This window comes from Xenopus laevis, chromosome 6S (genome assembly GCF_017654675.1).
Source record: "Xenopus laevis strain J_2021 chromosome 6S, Xenopus_laevis_v10.1, whole genome shotgun sequence".
NCBI lineage: Eukaryota > Metazoa > Chordata > Amphibia > Anura > Pipidae > Xenopus > Xenopus laevis.
In genome coordinates, this window is record NC_054382.1 from 52,942,298 (window position 1) to 52,964,355 (window position 22,058).

At 37.3% G+C, this 22,058-nt stretch overlaps 1 protein-coding gene across 3 annotated transcripts in view; it reads left to right on the top strand.

Moving 5' to 3' along the window:
- Window positions 1–15,513, top strand: part of clptm1l.S (CLPTM1-like S homeolog) — a 28,943-nt gene extending 13,430 nt beyond the window's left edge. For all 3 annotated transcript variants that reach the window (XM_018269365.2, XM_018269366.2, XM_018269363.2), the window contains exons 10-18: window positions 5,122–5,225; window positions 6,235–6,300; window positions 7,790–7,840; window positions 9,208–9,290; window positions 10,676–10,710; window positions 10,879–10,934; window positions 11,016–11,060; window positions 12,093–12,208; window positions 14,596–15,513. In XM_018269365.2, the coding sequence (XP_018124854.1) occupies window positions 5,122–5,225; window positions 6,235–6,300; window positions 7,790–7,840; window positions 9,208–9,290; window positions 10,676–10,710; window positions 10,879–10,934; window positions 11,016–11,060; window positions 12,093–12,208; window positions 14,596–14,680 (641 nt within the window). In that variant the 3' untranslated portion in view covers window positions 14,681–15,513. The remainder of the gene's footprint in view (window positions 1–5,121; window positions 5,226–6,234; window positions 6,301–7,789; window positions 7,841–9,207; window positions 9,291–10,675; window positions 10,711–10,878; window positions 10,935–11,015; window positions 11,061–12,092; window positions 12,209–14,595) is intronic.
- Window positions 15,514–22,058: the final 6,545 nt, after the last annotated feature.

The window sequence follows — 22,058 nt, forward strand, 5'->3', positions numbered from 1 at the left end:
TTATTTTATAGTTTTTTAATTTGTCCAATTACTTTTGAGCCAAATTAAGTGATTGTGTAAAAAAAGGCTTTAGTTCCTCACATTTTTTATGCAAACTTTTTGTTCAACCCACTGAATTAAAGCTGAAAGTCTGCAGTTCAACTGCATCTGAGTTGTTTCATTTAAAATTCATTGTGGTAATGTAAAGCACCTAAATTAGAAAAAAGTTGTCTATGTCCAAAGATTTATGGGCCTAACTGTATGTTTAGATTTGCTAAAAGCTTCATTGAATGAACTTATTGCAATATATATTTTAAATATGTAATGTCTGTATATAACGACATTTAAAATTGGGGCAATGAAGTTGCACACAGGCTGAAATTGTTTGCCATGGCCATTGTTAACATCGCCCAATCCATTAATGTAGACCCAACCTGATATCATTTCAGGTTAAATAAATTGAAATTTTTTTCATATGTTTTGGAAATCTGGTTTGCTGACATTGGACATTGTGCCACAGTGAACAAACTTTTTATTTTATTATTTTTTTTTTTTTGCATGAATGGATCAGTTATTTTAGAGCAGTGGCACATGGTTCTTTGATCACCAGGCAGTTCACTTTTTTCAGTTCAGTTGGTTTCAGGCAGTTCAGAAATAACAGAAATAAAAACTTTTTACAATTACTTTCTATTTTCTATTTTCCTTTTCTTTTTTTAATATTGAAGTGTAAAGTTATTTACCGTCTAAAGCAGCTCGGGGAGGGGGGTTGTCGAACTTGTAAACTGTTCAAAATTGATATGTTTAGTTGATACCCTTCTTGTCTGGCCCTGCTGAGCAGAATCCCTGAGTTTCATTAAACGCAGCTGTTTAAATTGATACAATAGCTGCTAATACTCCAGAGATGCTGCTAAGAAATGTATCAACTAACTGTCATGTTCTGAATCTGCACCTGAGTTACTGAGCTGCCAAACTGATGCGCCAGAGACAGGAACATTAAAATGAACAATAAAATTTTAAACTTAGATTTTGGAAAAAAATAAAAATTTCATTGAATTGAAAAAGGACTTCTGGGGACCAATCTGAAAACAATTTGTGTTAACTTTTCACAAGGTGAACAACCCCTTTAAGAAACTTTGGTGTAAACGTTTATTCTTAACCGATTTCTGCAGATTCATTCTATATCCAATGAAACTCCAATTGCTTAGAATTGGACCCCATGGCCAGTGCTGGGAATTATATTTCGGCCTAAAATAACATAATTTCTTCCATAGACATCCCTCTTCCGTTCCCTGTGTTTGGTAAAGTTAACTGTTTGTTAAGGTGCCTTGTATTTGTAGCCCACAGCTCAGCATAAAATTTGTAGGGATCAAAATGTAAGCGATGCTGCCTTTCCTGACTTATAACTTTTATTATTTAGCTTCTCGGGTAAGATGTTTATTCATATCAGTCAAAATGCTAGCTATATTGCACTATTTAACATTTGGACTGCTCGCCAGATTTATTAAGGGTTGAATAGTAAATTTGAATTTTTTTTTTATGTCAAAATTCACACATTCGAATTTTAATCCCCCTATTCGAAATTCAGTTGTGAGATTTATCACACCTCGACCATAGAAACAGTCCTAATTTGAATATGTGCCATCTAAAACCTGCCTAGTTCGTGTATAAGTCAATGGCAAAGGTACGTTGTGCTATTTGAAGATGTTAATAGTAGGAATGCACGGAATCCACTATTTTGGATTCGGCCAAACCCCTGAATCCTTTGTGAAAGATTGGACGAAGGGGAAAACATTTTTTACTTCCTTGTTTTGTGACAAAAGGTCACATGATTTCCCTCCCCACCTCTAATTTGCATATGCAAATTAGGATTCAGATTTGGTTCTGCTGGGCAGAAGAATCCTGGATTCGGTGCATCCCTAGTTAATAGCCTTCCTGACATTCAAGGTTTTTTTCTGAGAAAAACTTGATTCGTACCAATTGAATACAATTCGAATTTTCTGGTCGGAACTATTCGATCAATATTAGAGATTCTAATTTTTTTCTGAAATAACCTTCCAGTCGAATTGTGAGTATATTCAAATTAAAAAAAATTACTGTAAAATCTTTATTTGTTATGCTAAGCTATTGCTTTGCTGCTCTTTGTTCTTTCTGTTTTTAAATATGCTAATAAAAATAATTGAAAAGAGAGAAAAAAATCACATGAATTAAAAATTCGACTTTTGATAAGTGGGCCTGTAATTCTAATTGTTTTTACAGGTTATATGCGTACTATATAACATTTTAACAGCCACTGTATACATGTTATGTAAACCCCATGATATGCCTCCAATAGTTATAATTTCTAAAATAAATTTACTGAATTTGTCCCTCTCTGGGGAAATACCCACTTTCAAGCACTTGTCAGACTGGAAGAGTTATAATTTGTATAAGGGATGTTTGATCTGGGAAAATAGTGCTCCCAGTGGCTAAAATAAGGCAACATATTAGCATCTTAAAACAAATGGCTGTATTTTGTTTGAGTGCACAAGCTGCTTACTGCTGAAAGTAAATACAAAAGCTAGTAGTCCAAAGCGCTATCTCAGCTGCCTGTATTGGCATGAGTGGCCCAAATTATGTTGCCTTATGTAACATGATATATGTCTAATATATGTTGCCGTGCTGTGGAATATGTTGGTGCTTTATAAATATGCTAATAATGATAAAATAATTAATACAAGTGGGAGTGGTGGGAGCAGGATCTATTCACCTTAAGTGATATAGAATCCCTACAAAAGTTTATCTAACTTACAGACTCAGGATGCTTTAACTGTGACTACTGCATAGGGCTTATTAAACTTTTGCCAAGCTTCATAGTTTATTTCCAGCAGTACTATCTGAATACCCTAGATGTCATACAGATCTACTAAACCTGTTATGGAAATGTAACATTGTAGAGCAACTCTGGGCACAGGTCCTGGATAGAATTTTTGAGGTCCAATTTGTAGTCCCCAGCAACATCAAAACTCAGACTTGCATTTGTTTTGTTTGGTGGAAATCTTCCAATTGTCCATAAAATTATTTCTCATAAGTGTGGGGACTCCATCCTGTTCAATGGATTCTTATTAATTTTCTTGATTGTGCAGTGTATATATATATATATATATATATATATATATATATATATATATATATATATATATATATATATATATATATATATATATATATATATATATATATATATATATATATATATACTGCACAATCAAGAAAATTAATAAGGGACACAGCAAAATAAGTGCTGTGATTGGCCATTTGGTAGCTCTTATGTGGATGGTCAGCCTACAGGAGTATCTGTATGGCAGTACACCTGGTTTTCATGCAACCAAAACTTGTCTGCAAGCCTGGAATTCAAAAATAAACACCTACTTTGAGGCCACATTCAAGGTGTTGGTGAGCATTGGGTTGCTCACAAGCCACTGGTTGGAACCACTGAAATAGCCAATACAATACAATAATGTAGATATATGTTATCCAAAGCAGCTATTTTAAGGATTAGCCCTAACTTTCAATTCCAGAACTAAAAGAGAGAGAGAGAGACGTTGATAGTTATTTGATGTAAAAGTATAAACGTATAACTTTAACTTATAACTTAAAGTTATAAGCCATTTATTGTCTGGGTAGATTCAAATGAGGCTTTAGTGGGGTCTATGCAGATTGAGGTGGTTTTGTTTTTTCATGCAGTGGTGAGTAAATTCTTGTGTATGGGTTTTATGCTGTATTCGGTAGTTAATAAATGATTGTTTAAGTAGTGTATTTCTGACTGGAATGGCCAGTGACAAATAATTATTTGGTTTCCCAGTGAGATTACTGACAGGAACATTTGTAATGTATATAGATACTACCCAGCAACGGTTTCATTGATTGTGTTGGGGAATAGTAGTCGGATGGAGAGTTCACTTTGATTATTAGTGTTCTGTCTCTAAAGTTTAGTACAAATCCAGGCCAAATGGCCCATGTCTTGTAGAAATGCACATGCAATTGCAAAAATAAACGGCATGTTATTGATAAAACCGGTTAAATAATTGTAAACTTACCATCAAGTGGATGCAAGTGTATATCACCCTTATAGATATTTGGGAAGATGAGGCAAAAAAAAATCAAGGTTCATAATTTTGAAAAGTGCAGTAAATGTTAGAATCTTCATTTAACATATACATCCCATTCAAATATACAACACAGAGGACAAAACATCCAATTATATCTTTTAGTGGTGTAAATTACCAGTGGTGTAAATTACCACTGGTAAAACATTTGTGTGGCATAAGTGCTGGCATATGCAAATTGTTGCTTATATAATGCAAATGATTTTCTACTGGTGATTCACACTGGCACTAATGAAAAGGTATCTTTAGACATACTGTATGTTATCTGCAGTGGGAGCAATTTTAGCATAGATGACAAACCACCCTTTATTCCGCCAATGCGATATGAACCTATGTCTGTTTTAGGCTAATAGCACATGGGTTTTCTCTGCAGGCGGCATCACACAGTGTAAATTTAATTAAATGTTGCATGCATGTGTAACGCGCACTTGTGTATGATTGTGGGGGGCGCAGTATAAGCCTTCTGTATCTGAGATCCTTTATTGGAGATCAATGACCTATTACTCGCACACTGTAGGCATGATGATCTGGCTTTGTTGCATTTAATTTGCAAGTTTACTTGCAGAAAGCAAATCTATAGAAAGATTAATTCTGACAATACTGTATAAGGAAAGTACAGATGTCCAGAATGGTGCAGAAGGAGAAAGGTCAAGTAGCTATGTTTTTACACAATTAAATGGTGAAGAGAACTGGGGGAATGTGGGGAGAGCAGTGACATCTAGGAAGTGCTGAATGGAAAATGTAAGTAATTGTCTGCCCTGCCTCTATGCCTATTTGATTGACAGCTGAGATTTTTAAATGAGCTTACAACAGCTATGAATGCTTTAATAAAAAATAGAAAATGGATTTAAAAAGGATTTTATGATATAGCTTTTTGTGTCTGGGTGAAGGGTCCACTTTAAAGAGGTTTCTAAGGTCACTTAATGCTGGATAATATATTGAAAATATGTTGATTGTTGAAGAATTGTTTTGATGCTCTGTCTTTTTCCCATTATAGTACTATGGCGGTGCTTTAGCACTGTGGTGATATTCCTTTTTTTGTTGGATGAACAAACAAGTTTATTGGTACTTATTCCTGCTGGCATTGGAGCAGTTATTGAGGTTTGTTTTAAACATCTTTCTAATTTAAATTTTACTTCTTAGTGACTCATTTTTAGACACTTGTAGTATGGGGAATCCAGTAAAGAAAGACCTTTATGAAGTACATATGCATAGATAAATGTGTATATTTCATGCACAGAAACACACACACTATGATTAGTATGCCTAACCGTTACCATATGTACACACGCACATTCACACAGGATGGCTTATACTTTATTGGCATTAAGTCTTTCTAAAGCTTATGGAAATATTTTGACAAAAATAACTTTTCAAGTATCTACTAAATCAACAGTTTTGGTTCTGTAGTTCTATTTAGGGCAATGGCACAGGGGAGATTTGTCTCCTGTGAATTATTTATGCACAAGCAAAAGCTACAAATATCCTGAAAATGCCTCCATAGGAAATAATTGAAATCACTGGCAGTATGACCAACATATCTCTAAGTCGCCCAAAGTTACCTCTGAATTTCAATTATTTACTATGGAAAGGCATTTTTAGGAGATTAGCTGTCCACGCTCACTAAAAAATAATCGCACGTGACAAATCTCCCCCTGTGCCATTGCCCTTAAACATAATTTGTTACCTGTTTTTACTCGAAGTAATGCAATGTAGTTATCAAATTGATAGCTACATGTCCAAATAGCACAGTATCAGACAGACTGGGAGGCAATGCTTCCTCTAAACTGCGTGCTTGTGTGCACCACAATTTGTTGTGTGAACTGGACTCAAAGAATGTTGTCTGAAAACACATTTGTTTTCTAATCTCTAATCTGACCTGAGCACACAGATTTTAAAAATGTGCACATAGCAGAGAAAGAATTAGAGGGAACATTACTGGCAGACCACAAGATAAACGGTTCTTAATATGAGGCCATACTTAAAGAGATGAGAGGAACTCGTTCGCTAACAATGTATGAAAATCCTGGAGGGACCATCAAGTAAACCAGTCAAAGCAGACCGAGTATGAACATAACTTCATTTCATTGGCTTATGTTTTCATCTACAGGTATGGAAAGTTAAGAAAGCTTTAAAGATTTCCTTTCAGTGGAATGGGCTGATGCCACTAATAAAGGTAAATGCTTCTTGTTTTGTGCAAACAGTCGAAATCCTTTTAAAGGAACAGTTCAGTGTGAAAATAAAAACTGGGTAAATAGATAGGCTGTGCAAAATAAAACATTTTCTAATATAGTTAGTTAGCCAAAACCGTAATTTATAAAGGCTGGAGTGGCTGGATATGTAACATAATAGCCAGAACACACTTCCTGCTTTTCAGCTCTATAACTCTGAGTTAGTCAGCGACTTGAAGGGGGCACATGGTACATATCTGTTCAGTAAGTTTGCAATTGATCCTCAGTGTGCAGCTCAAATTCAAAAGCAACAGATATGACCCATGTGGCCCCCCTCAAGACACTGATTGGTTACTGACTGGTAACCAGGGTAACCAGTCATTTTGCCCAGCCTATCTGTTTACCCAGTTCCTTTAAGGGAACTAGCACATGGGCATATTCGGGGAGATTTAGTCGCCTGGCGACTAATCGCCTCTTCTGCGAGGTAACAATCTCCCCGAACTGCCTTCCACCTGCTATAATGAGGAACGAGGAAACTTCGGGCGACTTTGTAATTTGAAGTACCGCGAGTGCATTGGCACTGGCGTTTTCTCATTATAGCAGGCAGAAGACAGTTCAGGGAGATTGTCGCCCCGCAGAAGAGGTGATTAGTCGCCAGGCGACTAAATCTCCACGAATCTGCCTGTGTGCTAAAGCCCTAATACATCTCAAGGTTGCTCTTGCAGGGGTACTTCCCTCTGCCAACCTTAGGCAAGTCATCTGTGCCAGACTCTGAAGATCACTCCATTGATTTGCTTGTTGGTTTGGCCTGACAAGTTATGTTGTTTGACTGTCAACTTACCGTAGATTTCCGTAGATTTACCGTAGAGTTCTGTGTGTGTGTGTGGCCACCTTCTGGGAACAGTTACCTTACTTACCTTTGTAAGCGCCATGCTGTTGCCTTTCCTCGTCTGATTCAGCTCTATCATGTCCATAAAAAACATATTTATGTGGATGGAAAGCTTTAAAATCCAGTAATTATGTATGTCAAAAGAGTTTGCGGAAATAGTTCTGTATTGGAACAGCTACATGGCTTATCTGGTTGGTCCAGCACACAAGGGACCTTTGTTTAGACTTATACTTATACAGACAATATAAAGGCTTTCAACCCACAGCTATATTTTATACGCAGGTTTAATTATCTGTTTTTCCTTGCCTTCTCCTGTTCAATTTTCATTGACTTTATTATTAATAAAGCCCTAGCACAAAGACAGCAGCTGAAATTCAAAAAATAAGACTATTTGCAAATTGTCTTGAAAAACTGCAGTCTGTGCTGTACTTAAATTAAATTTTAAGGGGAATGGCTCCTTTAGGGATCAGTATTGTCAAAAAAGAATCTCTGTAGCTAATAAATTATGAAATAATAATTTTAAATAATTTTAATAAATATTTTATATTTTATAATGCTTGATGCTACGTCAACAAACCCCAATCTTCTATATTTTTTCATGTTAGTTTGGTAAGCACAGTGAATCTGAAAGGAAAACAGAAGAATATGATACACAGGTACGTAATAACCAATTAAACTGAATCAGTCGAGACAAGATATAATTATTTGTTAGTACATGTATGGGATATTGTATCCAGAAAGCTCTGAATTATGGAAAGGCCGTCTCACATAGACTCGTGTATATATAGTGAATAAAGTACCCCCTCTTGTAAAATATAAGGATATAATAAGTTACCGAGGAGTTTCATGACCATATAAAAACACGAGGCCGAAGGCCGAGTGTTTTTATACAGGTCATGGAACTCCGAGGTAACTTCTAATATCCTCATATTTTGCAACTGGGGGTACTTTATTTATTATAATACACAAATTTCAGTGAGTCATGTGACAGAAATGACATCAGAACTCACCGTTTATAACTGATGACATCAGAACTCACCGTTTATAAGGATATATTTTACAGGATATTCATGGCTTTTGTGTATTATAATAAAATAATCCAATTTTTTAAAAATAATTTCCTTTTCTCTGTAATAAAAAAACAGTACTTTGTACTTGATCCAACCTAAGCTATGATTAATCTTGTTTGAATCAAAACTAGCTTATTGGGTTTATTTAGTGTTTACATGATGTTCTAGTATACTTAATGTATGAAGATCCAAATTACGAAATGATCCACTATCCAGAAAACCCCAGGTCCCGAGCACCCCAGATCCCATACCTGTACAGGATCATTTTTTTCTAATTCTCTTACAAAGATGACTAAAGATTTTGAGAGCACACTAATGAATGCTCCTTACAGAGAAAATGCTGCTACCATGCATTCCAGGAAGATTTTAGCCCCATGCGCAGTGTGAGAGGTGCAGGACACTGATTAACCAGCATGGGACAGTATTGAGCAGCTTTTGAAGTTTTCTCAGCTTGATAATATACAAAGATTATTAGTGCTTATTAGTGTTCTAGTTTTTGGTAGCAAACTGTTAAATTTGACAGATCTCTCTGTCAGTCACAAGTCAGGTTTGCACTTGTTGCTGACTAAGAGATGGGGGCTCAAAACATAAAAAAGACCATGCTCCATTATAGGTGAACAACCCCTTTAAACGCAGTGAGGCCGCCAATCCTGACAATTTGTCCATTTGACAAAATCAGGTTAACTGCTGAGTTTTTTTTCTGATACATAAAGTAGGACATTTGAGCTCATGTCTGTTATAACAATTTTCCACTTCAGTATTCTGACTAAGCATTTGTATTGATCAAGACTCAATTTGAATCACTTGCATACAGTATCTGTTGTTATTACAGGATTATAATAGGTAACCTCTGCTATTAATAAAGAATCACATGCATAATTTGACAGGTGATTCACTGCCAAAATCATGAACTGTAGATTCGATGCAACATTAATGGTATTTACTGTTTCTAGGCTATGAAGTACTTGTCTTATTTATTATATCCACTCTGCATTGGAGGAGCAGTTTATTCACTTTTGAACATCAGATATAAAAGGTAAGACTCCTGTTTCTTAGCCTTGCGAGATTTATTCAGGTTATGATTCAACACTTTCTTTTGGTACTATACTTATAGAAACATCATCAGGTCTAAGTTAGTTGTCTTGCAGAAAGTCTGTTTGTGTGACCTGGTATTTGTCAAATTTATTGTTCCTTGATCTCTGGGGTTTCTTTTTTTAAAGGGATCCTGTCATCGGAAAACATGTTTTTTTCAAAATGCATCAGTTAATAGTGCTACTCCAGCAGAATTCTGCACTGAAATCCATTTCTCAAAGAACAAACAGATTTTTTTATATTCAATTTTGAAATCTGACATGGGGCTAGACATTTTGTCAATTTCACAGCTGCCCCTGGTCATGTGACTTGTGCCTGCACTTTAGGAGAGAAATGCTTTTTGACAGGCTGCTGTTTTTCCTTCTCAATGTAACTGAATGTGTCTCAGTGAGACATGGGTTTTTACTATTGAGTTGTTCTTAGATGTACCAGGCATCTTGTGTTAGGGAGCTGCTATCTGGTTACCTTCCCATTGTTCTTTTGTTTGGCTGCTGGGGGGGGGGAAGGGAGGGGGTGATATCACTCCAACTTGCAGTACAGCAGTAAAGAGTGATTGAAGTTTATCAGAGCACAAGTCACATGACTTGGGGCAGCTGGGAAATTGACAATATGTCTAGCCCCATGTCAGATTTCAAAATTGAATATAAAAAAAATCTGTTTGCTCTTTTGAGAAATGGATTTCAGTGCAGAATTCTGCTCAAAAACTGATTCATTTTGGAAAAAAAAATTTTTTCCCATGACAGTATCCCTTTAAGGTCCATGTATTGTTACTTGTTCTTTGTTTGAGATATTGCTTTCTCTTTTGCTTCCACTTAGTGTTTGCATTGTTTGGTTGAAGTTTTATTGGTGGTGGCTTATACAGCACTACAAATTCTGCACTTAAGGATACTCGTTTTAGGATTCCTGTAGCGTGGATCCACTGATAATTCCTGTTAACTGCCAACAATGACCCTCTATTACTTTACTTGGGAGCTGCCCCAGTTTTGTTTAGTATCTTCTTTCTACTAAGTTCCAGAACTTTAGTCTTATTCCTAAACATTTTGTGTGGCCCCCACACGAAAGTCTGCCTGCTGTGACTGCATACCTTTTGAAAGATTTAAAAGGTATCAGTACTGAGATTAACTGGCCCCTGCATTGTTTGAACCTCATGGTCTTGAAATTTCTTGTGATAACTGATATAAAGTATTAGCATAACTGGGTCTTTTTTTGAACCATCTCCTTACTTCTAATATACAGGCAAATGTTTATTTTCTGCTTTTCATGCTAACCCCCCTTTCCAGAGTTCTTTGAGAAAATTCAAATAATGAATACGTTTTTTTCACATTTCAGCTGGTATTCTTGGTTAATTAACAGCTTTGTCAATGGTATGTATTTACTCATCATATTTAAGCAGTTGTTTTTGTAATCTATATCACTTACCAGTCAATACAGGTCATTGATCTTGTTTTCAAATTGGGAGACAAAATTTCCCCAGTAATAAAATGTATTGTATGTAATGGTTGTGTTCATTAACGTCTCACTTCATAATCTAGGCGTATATGCTTTTGGATTTCTCTTCATGTTACCACAGTTGTTTGTAAATTATAAGGTAATATATTTTTTTATATACCCTTTTTGTTATTTTACTTTAATATAATGATTATTAAATAAAATACAATTTAACTTGCAGATGCAATCTGTTGCACATTTACCTTGGAAGGCATTCACATATAAAGTAAGTAAATACGTTTTTTGTTATGGTATTTTCCTTTTTATTTGTTTAACAAAGACAATACTCCATTAAAAAAACATCTTTAATAGGGGGGGTTATGTTTTGCTGCCTTTTCTATAGCAGGGTTCAGTTTGGGAACTAGCAGAAACTGTTTGGTTTGTGAGCCATGTCTTCCCTTCTGACACACAAATCACCAAACTGCACTGAATTCTGTTTTTCTCATGGTACCTTGAAATGTACAAAAAATGTACCACTACAGGAACAGGGCAATATCTATTCTGACAGTTTGTAAGGTATATCTCTGTAAACCATAAGAGACACTCTGTGGCACCTGAGGATGTGGGCTCTCCCCTGAAAGCATACAGTAAGTAGCCATTGTAGTCACATAAAAACATTGTGTGCCTTTCCCTATCAGTTATGTTACCACAACTTAACCCACCTACAAGATGTTCCCTTAATAAAAAAAAATAAAATGCTTCATGTCGACAAGTCTTTAGGAAGAGATAAAAAAAATTTGCAGGAAAAAATAAAAATGCTATTTTTAAACTAGGTAGAATTATAAGGTGTGAGGGAAAAGCCCTGCAAGAAGAATAAAAAAAAACCCATCTCTTAATATTTCCATTATCATTAATATTCAGTGCAATCACCAAAGTGTTACAACACTAATCTGTGTGTGTCTTGAACCATAGAAATTCTATGCACAGTTTGTTTTGTGTTTTTTTTTAAAGTGCTATAGTGATTTCTACAAGGTGCAATCTCCAAAATTATAATTATGTCAGACAAATTGCTTTTAGTGCTTGCTTCAAAATTTTATAGAGTCTTTTCCCGTACCAAATTTTTTCCGAGTACATTTAGTGATAAATATGGTAAATATGTGCGCAGGATTTTGGTTGAAGTGGTTTTAAGAAAATTGAGAGAAATTTTCAGATTTTAGTATATAACCCCCTAGGTGTTTCACTTTCAAGAAATATTTGAAATTACTCATATTTGTTGAGATGCATGTTTTAATTCTACATTTCATTTTTCCCCCTACAGGCATTTAATACGTTTATTGATGATGTATTTGCTTTTATTATCACAATGCCAACATCACATAGACTGGCATGCTTTAGAGATGATGTGGTGTTTCTAATATATCTCTACCAAAGATGGTAAGTTAAATTTATTTAATAAATATTTACCGTATATACTCGTGTATAAGCCGACCCGTGTATAAGCCGAGGTACCTAATTTACCTAAGAAAACTGGAAAAATGTATTGACTCGTGTATAAGCCTAGGGGCCCCATGTCAGATTTCAAAATGTGAATGTGACCCGGCCGCAACAATTGGGGGACACTGGGCAGGTACCTGTTAAAGGGTCCTCTGTCTACCCCTATTTCATGTTTGCTTCCCTCTGCCACTTCCCCCCCCTGCCCTCCCCATCTGTCGCTCTCCCCACCCCGGCCCTCACGTCTGCTGCTCTTCCCTCTGTCACAGTAAAACGTGACCCAGCCCCAGCAGGACTGTCTGTGACTGACTGTGTCGCCGCCCGGAGCAGGTCCAGGAGCTCCGGGCGGCGCGTCCTTCCCTGCCGGCGTTCGCTCCCAAAATGGCGGCGCCCATGGCCGCCACGTGGGTAGCGGTGCCGGCCGCTACCCACGTGGCGGCCATGGGCGCCGCCATTTTGGGAGCGAACGCCGGCAGGGAAGGACGCGCCGCCCGGAGCTCCTGGACCTGCTCCGGGCGGCGACACAGTCAGTCACAGACAGTCCTGCTGGGGCCGCGGAAGGAGGTATGACCCGCGTATAAGCCGAGTTTGAGTTTTTCAGCACATTTTGGGTGCTGAAAAACTCGGCTTATACGCGAGTATATACGGTATATATTCTTTTTATTAATTATTTTAGAACTCGTCAAAATGTAAATATCTATGCCCCTCAAATTTGTTGGTTATCACATAAAAATAGGGATGCACAATAGATTCGGCAGAAAATCGAACCAAATCCTAATTTGCATATGCAAATTAGGGATGGGAAACCATTTTTTACTTCTTTGGTTTGTGGCCGGGCAGAAGGATTCGGACGAATCCTGCTAAAAAAGACCGAATCCTGTATTGGGTGCTTCTCTACATAAGAAACAACAAATGCACTTGTGATACATACTCCCTGGATTTTTTTTTTTTATTAACTTAAATGTTTTCAATTATGTTTCAAAATGGGGTGGAGGGGGGTCTGAGTGTGGGGAACACAGTCAGAAATTGTCTGAAATGGCCTATGATGATGAATGAGTTAGTTGAAAATGGCTTAGTAGATTCTTTAGTTTTGCTATAATAAAATAGGGCCAAGATGCAGTCCTCCTAATCGCATCAGAGGCGGAGTAGTGAAATATGGGGGTCGGGGTATGACATTTAGATGTTTGTTTGTGTCTCATCTGGGCAGATGATTATTGGCCAGATTACTGTTGGGGTTTCACAGGGCATTTGTTACCCAAATTTATTTGGGTCAAAATCGAACAGATGGCAGCAACCCTAAATAAAATGCAAGATCATCCATAAATGGTAGAATTTTTAAAATACAAATATTAGTAGGTGTTCTCGTATAGATATCTCTTATTATCCAAATCACTGCTGCAGGCGATATACACCAAATGTTTCACTAAAGTTTTAAAAATAGATTTAGAAGTCTCTGATACACTCACTGAGAATTGTTGGTGGCCCAGGTGCTGCAGCCCTGAGCCCATAGAAAGGGAAGAATTTCAACATCTCACCCCATTGGGATTTGTAAACCATGACTTAAAGGAGAATTCAACACTAAGAAATAAACCCGTACCCCCACCCCACGTAGACCACCCTCCCCCCCCTGGGTAAATGCCCCATACTTTATAGTTACCTCTCTGCGCAGTTTCTGGAATCCGAGTTCCACGTAGCCATCTTCCAGGTCTTCGTCTTCTTCCAGCCCTTCGGCAATTTTCGTGAGTTTCGGAGCATGTGCACTTGTCGCAAACTGGAAAATTGCTCCAACTGCGCATGCGCTGACATGCCGATCTCCCACTCAGCTTGCCAAAGACCCGGAAGATGGCTACATGGAAATCGGATGCCAGAAACTGCTCGAGGGGTAAGTATAAAGTATGGGGCATTTCCCCTGGGGCGCAGTTGGGTGGGGGTACGGGTTTATTTCTTAAAGGGTTGAATTCTCCTTGAATTCTCTCAGGCAATATCATATCGTTTGAACATTTTAGAACAAAGTTAAACAATGCGAGGTGCAGGGATATGGATTGACATCAGAGTGATTGTTTCGTTTATTTTTTTCATGCCATCAGCCCTAAGAAAATATATTTCAACTGTAAATTTTTAAAAATTGCTAAAAGCTTCCCATCCAGGCCTGTCATAGTAAGATGCACTGGAAGCCAAGTTGCTGGCCATTGGAGTCTGAAAATTGGTGATCAGGTCCTGGGCATGGCATGCCAGAGTTTTTTGGGTTTTTTTAAATGTCAGTATGCCTTTAAAAAATAAAATTTAAATTTTGCTTCAATATGATAACTTTTTGTTTGTTTTCCCACTAGGCTTTATCCTGTGGATAAGAGTAGAGTGAATGAATATGGTGAATCTTATGAAGAAAAGACGAAAAGGAAGCAGCATATAAACTAGATATGACTCACTTGGGCTACATTATATCCCATACTTGAAAGAGTGCTACTAAGGAAGTTGTTAACGAGTATTTCTGAAAGAACTTTCTCAACAATACATAATCTGCATTGCCAAATTCCTGGAATGTTTCCTTAACATTACCTCCCCCCCCTTACCCCTATGTCTGTACAAAATAATGAAGCAAAATACATACACTTTGGTTTGACACTTCTAAAGTTAATCTTTAACTTTGTGATATCTTGATTGCCACCAACAGTGCCCATGGACTTTACATTCCATCAAAACTGTTTACTTTGGTCCAATGATTAAGGCCAAATGTACATAATAGGTTAAACTAAGGTCCAAAAAGCTGAACTGTACTGCTGTGTAAATTTGAGGGACCAGAAACACTAAATATTAAAATTATTCATTTGCATTGATATACAATTTACTCCTAACCATTAAAATACAAAATCTTGGTCTCGTTATTGAGCCATGTTTGATATACTGTATAAACAAACCCAACTGGTTCTGTACCATAATCACTTTTGAGCATTAGATAAATGTTCATGACCATAGCCCAGGAGCCCTGTGAAGTAAATGTAAAAGTATTTTAAATAATGTTATCTTGTTTTCTAGAACTGAAAGCAGAGTGTGTATATTATGTATAAATGCATATGGAAGATTTTCATTTTTTGTGTTGAAAATATTATGTTGTGACTTATTAAGCAAGTTAAAATTCTTTCATGTACTTCTTGAATTACATTTTGTACCTTGCCAGAGCAACAGATGGAGAACTGGAAATTATTGAATTAAATATAACGAAGTAAATATGAAGTGTTTTCGCCCCTTAAGCCGAGTTTCTTTTGTTTTGAGAACACAAAATTTACATAAAGTCGCAGGTTCAAATGTACATGTCGTAAACACATATCCTATAGATTAACAAAAGTAAACATCTGTAAAAAATCAGTGTAAGTTTGGTCAAAATATAATTTATAGGGAAATATAGTATTTGGCATACTGTATTGCGGGTTATTTATTAAGCCCTAATTTCTGACAATTTTTTCGGAGAAAAAAAATATTATTTTCGGGATTTATTAAAGTCCCATGATGATAAAAGTCCGATCAGACCTGCTGAGAACATGTAAAATTCAATTGCAGATGTCCCGTTAATAATTGGAAGATTTCCAAGCGTTGTGCTGGTTTCCGAAGATTGTAGCTTTCGGTCGATTTTACATAATAATTTTAGCTTATAGGCGAAAAATCCCAAAAAATTGCAGGATTCAGATTCTTTTTACGATTTTATCGTGACTTTTCCAGTACAAAAAAAAATGTGAAAATGTATTGATAAATGGGGGGGGGGGTCTGTGTGGATTTGGTTTTCAGACAATAGTGGGAACTTTTCTAATTTTGATAAATAACCCCCCCCCCTGCAGTCAACTTTTTTTCTAATTTTGGTTCTGTACATTACCACAATGAATTTTAAATGAAACAACTCAGATGCAGTTGATCTGCAGACAGGTGTCAGATCAGGTAACTGACTTGGCCATTCAAGAATATTCCACTTCTTTACTTTGGCTGTATGTTTTGGGTCATTATTAAACTGCCTCCCAATCAATTTGACTGCATTTAGCTGGATTTGAGCAGACCGTACGTCTCTGAACAACTCCGAATTCATTTGGCTGCTTCCGTCCTGTGCCACTGGCAGCCATGCACGCCCAATCCATCACACTGCCTCTGCTATGTTTTATAGAGATGTGGTATGCTTTGGATCATGAGCTGTTCCACGCCTTCTCCATACTTTTCAGCCCCTGAAATGAAGTGATTGTGTTAAAAAAAGGCTTTAGTTCCTCCCATTGAATTAAAGCTGAAAGTCTGCAGGTCAACTGCATCTGAGTTGTTAAATTTTAAATTCATTGTGGTCATGTGCAGAACCAAAATTAGAAAAAAGCTGTCTCTGTCCAAAGATTTATGGGCCTAACTGTAGGTGTCAGATTTAACTCCTTACATGGAACCAAGGCCTAGATGTTGAAGCAATTACCAGTAAGCGTTTGGATATGGCTGGACCATTGCAAACCAGGACACGTTAAAGGGGATCTTTATTCCAACCAGGAACATCATGGCTCATGTTGGTTTTATTCTTAGATAACGGTATTATTTGTTTATAATTACCTGTATCTTTTTATAAGAACCATCACGGCCAAATTTCTCAATAGTTCTACCTTTGTCTAGCTGTTTTAGTTGATAGTTCCTCAAATCTGGCTGAATCCGATTGTATAGTCCATAGAACCCATGTAAAATCCTGTGCCACTTTTCTAAATCAAAAAGCAGGTGTATTTGAAGTAATTTGGAAGTCAACTGAAGGAACACGCTGATTGTAAGGGAACATACATCAGGCACTGAGCCAATAGCATAACAAGGTTTATAAAGTATGTCATAGAATTAAAGGAAAACTATACTCCCAAATTAATACTTAAGTAACAAAGTTTATTTCAAATTAAGTGGCATATTAAAGAATCTTGCCAAACTGGTATATATATTTGAGTAAATATTGCATTTTTACATCTCTTGCCTTGAACCACCATTTTGTGATGGTCTCTGTGCTGCCTCAGAGATCACCTGACCACAACTACTACAACTCTGTCAGTAAAAGGAAGAAGTGTGTTTGCTTTGTTTGTTTGCACTGTGAATCTTAGGGGGCAGCCATTATTTTTTAAAATAGCATTTTTCTTTTTAGGTTTACCCAATTACACATACTACTAAAAAAACTAATATTATGAAAATGGTTTATTTACATGAAACAGGGTTTTACATATGATCTGTTTTATGCAATATATTTTTATAGAGACCTTTATGGTATATTTCCTTTAAGTCAAAAGCAACTGGACTTTTTAGAATTTTCTTGAAAATGTCTGAGCGGCTTCAGTGGAACTGTATATCATGCTGTATACCGTATATCATGACCTGGATAAATGGGAAATGAGAATCTTCATATATATGGTTTATAAAGGTTTTTAAAAACCTGAATAGATACACATATTCCAGATTGGAACAAAACAGAGGATGAATAAACATTGCTGGGTAAGACTTAAAAAATGCTGTTCGCTTTAAGGCAAGAGCACATGGAGAACTTGCTTGCATGTGCTTGTTTAACTTTCAGTCATACAAAAATAAGGAAAATAAATGCATATTCCCTGATCTCAATTTGAGTAATTGCTAGATAATTCTTGCATGGAAAGGTGAGCATACACATTTTCTGCCAACAATCATGTGAAAATACTTCCCGGGCCATTCACATGGATGGCTGGGTGACTTCAGCTGCTCTGTCACTATGTATTTGGAGTCCAGTATTTCAGTTGAAATTTGGCTAATTTTTAGTACTTATATGCTACTAGCAGTTGGGTCAAAACTGAATGCAGGATTTTGTTTGTCATTTGGCTAATACCTAGTACTTTTTGAAGGCTCCAGATCTGACAGAATCAAGTCAATCAATTGTGCATCCCCATTAAAAAATGGTGGGCAAAGTGCTCAAAAATCAACTATTGACCATACAGGGACAATTATACAGCAGTTTCCATGTTCAAATCTTTTTAAAAACAATGAATAAGAATTGAAGAGGCCTAATAAACTTCTTCCCCCTTCCCTATTTATCAGATAACATAATTAGCAGTACAATACAAAAACATTTTTAAAGGGTTGGTTAGCAGCGGAAGACTTAAAATTACCTGTTGAGAGGTGCTGTTTTGTACGTTAGATAACCAACTATATTTTAACTGTATAAACTTATATACCCCTTCCTTTCTTCTCTCTCATCCTCTTTTTTTTTTTTTTAATTTCCTTCCATCTCCTTTCTATACCCATCTTTTACTGCAGAATATAATAAATTTGAAAACATAAAGGTGGTAAAATTACCCACACATATGTTACAATCATATATATTTTCTATTTCATCCTATGAAAGTAAGTTCTGAGGAAGATTCCTGTGCCATTGTGATTGTTTGGGGCTAAGACATTCTCTACTACAATGTCAGCTATATTTATAGCTTGAGTTTGGGAAATACAATGACCTGACATACTATCTCGTTATATATATGTCACGGTCGGCACCCTAAATTCAGAACCAATGCTAAGCAGCCTGTTCTCGGCTCTTGCTTCCGCCTTTAACAGCCGCCTTTCACCTCGGGAGGAGCCCTCGGCTAATTGGATGTCGCCAGGTCTTGAATAAGAGAGGTGCCAAGTGAAGGGTTCTGAACAAGCAAAGGGGCACAACGGTAAAGCAAAGTCTTTTGGGCAGAAGATCACAGTACAAGGTGTAGACAGAAAGCGTAGACCGATCGGGTCGGGGCAGGCAGAATTCAAGTCAGGCAGGCAAGGAGATCAAACCAGGAGATCAATCAGCAGGGATTCGGATACAGAAGAGTCGGTTACCAGGCAGGGTCAGGATTTCAGAAGTCAGGATAGTCAGTAGCAGGCAATAGTCACAACAGGTAATCAGATCACAAAATTCAGAGGCTTAACAGCACAGAACCACCACAAACTCACTAGGAGAAAACCTATAAGGGGCAATAATTACAAACACAAAGGTCCCTTAAGTACTGTCTGAATTTTCGTGCCAATGCGCGCTGACAAAAACACGCAGCGCAAGTGCGCCTATAAAAATAGTGGAAGCGTGCCGAGCGTGCACTAGAGAGCCGGCGCATTGGAGGAAGAAGACCGATGTGTCGGGCATTCCCGCCGATAGAGAGCGGTGGGCGTCCATGTCGGCCCACTAGGCCAACAGGGTGAGTAGCTCTCAAATTACCTCCCCTCGAGGAGGGGCCACTGGACCCCCAGGTTTCTCAGGAAATTTCAGATGGAATTGTTTCCTGAGACGATCAGCCCTTACATCACAAACAGGAACCCAAGAATTCTCCTCAGGGCCGTAACCCTTCCAATGAACAAGATACTGTAACTTACCCCGCACAAGGCGAGAATCAAGGAGTTCTTGGACTACGAATTCAGGCTGACCTTCTACCAACACTGGGGGAGGAAAAGACTGTTAGCGCACCTGTGTGGCTGGTTTTAACAGAGAGACATGAAAAGAATTAGAGATCTTAAAATTATCAGGTAGTTTGAGATGAACAGAAGAAGGATTAATTATTTCAATAATGGGATATGGACCAATAAACCTGGGCCCCAACTTGAGTTCAACATTAAGTTTGATGTTTTTTTGTGGATAACCATACTGAGTCTCCCACCTGATATTTGGGTGTCTCTCTACGAGACCTATCAGCTGCCCTATTTTGAGCGGCCGTAGCTGCAGAAAGAGTCGTGCACCCCAGACCAGATCTTGACAAATTGTTTAACAGAAGAATTGACAGAGGATAATGAACCAGAAAAAGAAAATGCTTTGGGATGTAAACCATTAACAATAAAAAATGGAGATTGACCAGTAGAAGCATGAGTAGCATTATTGTAAGCAAATTCTGCCCAGGGTAATAATTCAGCCCATGAGGATTGGTTGTCAGACACAACACCTCAAGAATTGTTCAAGGGACTGATTAACCCTTTCAATTTGTCCATTAGTTTGAGGGTGGTATGCAGTAGAGAAAGACAAATCAATCCCAACCAGAGAGCAGAATGCTCGTCAAAATGTAGAAATGAACTGTACCCCTCTATCAGAAACAATATTGACCGGAAAACCATGTCATTTGAAAATATTAGAAATGAATAATTCAGCCAGCGTTTTAGCAGATGGGAGGTGTGGGAGGGAAATGAAATGACTCATTTTGCTGAACCTATCCACCACCACCCAAATCACAGTTTTCCCTTGAGATGAAGGGAGGTCAATGGTGATTTTTTTTTTGTTATGTGTATGAATTTTAGCTGCCATTCAGCCTTTAAAACTGGGAATTATTTATAAATGTATGTAAATTGGCTGGGGCTTAAAAGCTTCCTGTCTTACTACTCACTCACATTGGTTGCTGGGGGACTTGATTTTAAACGTAGACTGCTCACAGATAGTGAAGGACTTGCATACAATAATGGGCCTTGATGTGGCACATGCGCTTACATATTTTGACCAAAGTGTGGTACTATCATCTCATTTTTTGTAATCCTGACACAAGCTGGAAAGCTCCAGCAGGAGTTAACTGCTGATCCTGTATAAACTAACAGTAAAAATGAATGTCTTGGGGGGGCGACATAATTCATACAGACAAAATAGAGATCCCCTGCACTCAAGGTTCTCACCTGGACAGCCCTTTTTTTGGATGACTTAAATGATAGGTAGCAACCCTAGTATTCAATTATATCAGTATATATAATGCATTAAGGATATTTTATGCAAAAAACATTTGATTATGTCCCTTCAATATATTTCGATATACTTAGGTTAGCCAAAAGAGTCAAAGACTGGTCTGAACAGTCTGGCCCTCACTTTCATACAGTAACATAGTAAGTAAGGTTGAAAAAAGACACACGTTCATCAAGTTCATCAGTTTTTTTTTTTAATCTGCCTAACTGCTACTTGATTCAGATGAAGGAAAAAAAACATCTGAAGCCTCTCCAATTTGCCTCAGAGGGGGGAAAAATTCCTTTCTGACAAATTTCAATTGGACTAGTCCCTGGTTCACTTGTACTATGAGCTATCTCCCATAACCCTGTATTCCCTCACTTGCTAAAAAGCCATCCAACCCCTTCTTAACCTTTTCACTGCCAGCCAATTTGGCCAAGTTGGAACTTCTATTGCCAGACCGTTTTTGAACATTTTTTGCTCTTTCACTTTAGGGGACTTTCCTGGGGGGGGGGGGTTTAGTTTACCCATGAAAACAAGGTATCGTTTTTCTCAGGACAACCTAAGCTTTCAAAATATGCTAGAATTTTGTTGTCATTCCACTCCTGAAAAAGATATGGGCTTCAGATTCTAACAAGTTCAAAATGGGTAAATATATATTTGTACTCAAAACTACCAAGTTGCAATTCTTTCCTAAAGTTAGCAGTTTTTATAAAAATTTGTTATATTTTTGAAAAACTACCTCAAAGTGTCCAGTCTACAGCATTGTATCGCCCACATATCATTATATACCAAGATAAAGCACCCTAAATATGAAAGCCCGGGTTCGCTGAACAGTTTGATGCCCAATATGAATAGGTACACCTAAATATGTGTATTTTTGAGTTGATTTACTATTTAAAATCGATTTTTATTTTGACCCAGAAGGTGAGTGATTGCTAGCCCAGTTCCATTCACTTCCTGTGGGCTACAAACTCATTGACAGATCCCCTACCCCTCCCCTGCACCTGGGTGTCAGTTTCACTTGTTTTATTTAGTTTCAGCTGAGATCTATCACTATTTGCACAGATTGTGTTTGTGTGCTTTTATTTTTATTCTTGTTTTGTAAGAAGAGAAAGCTAAAGG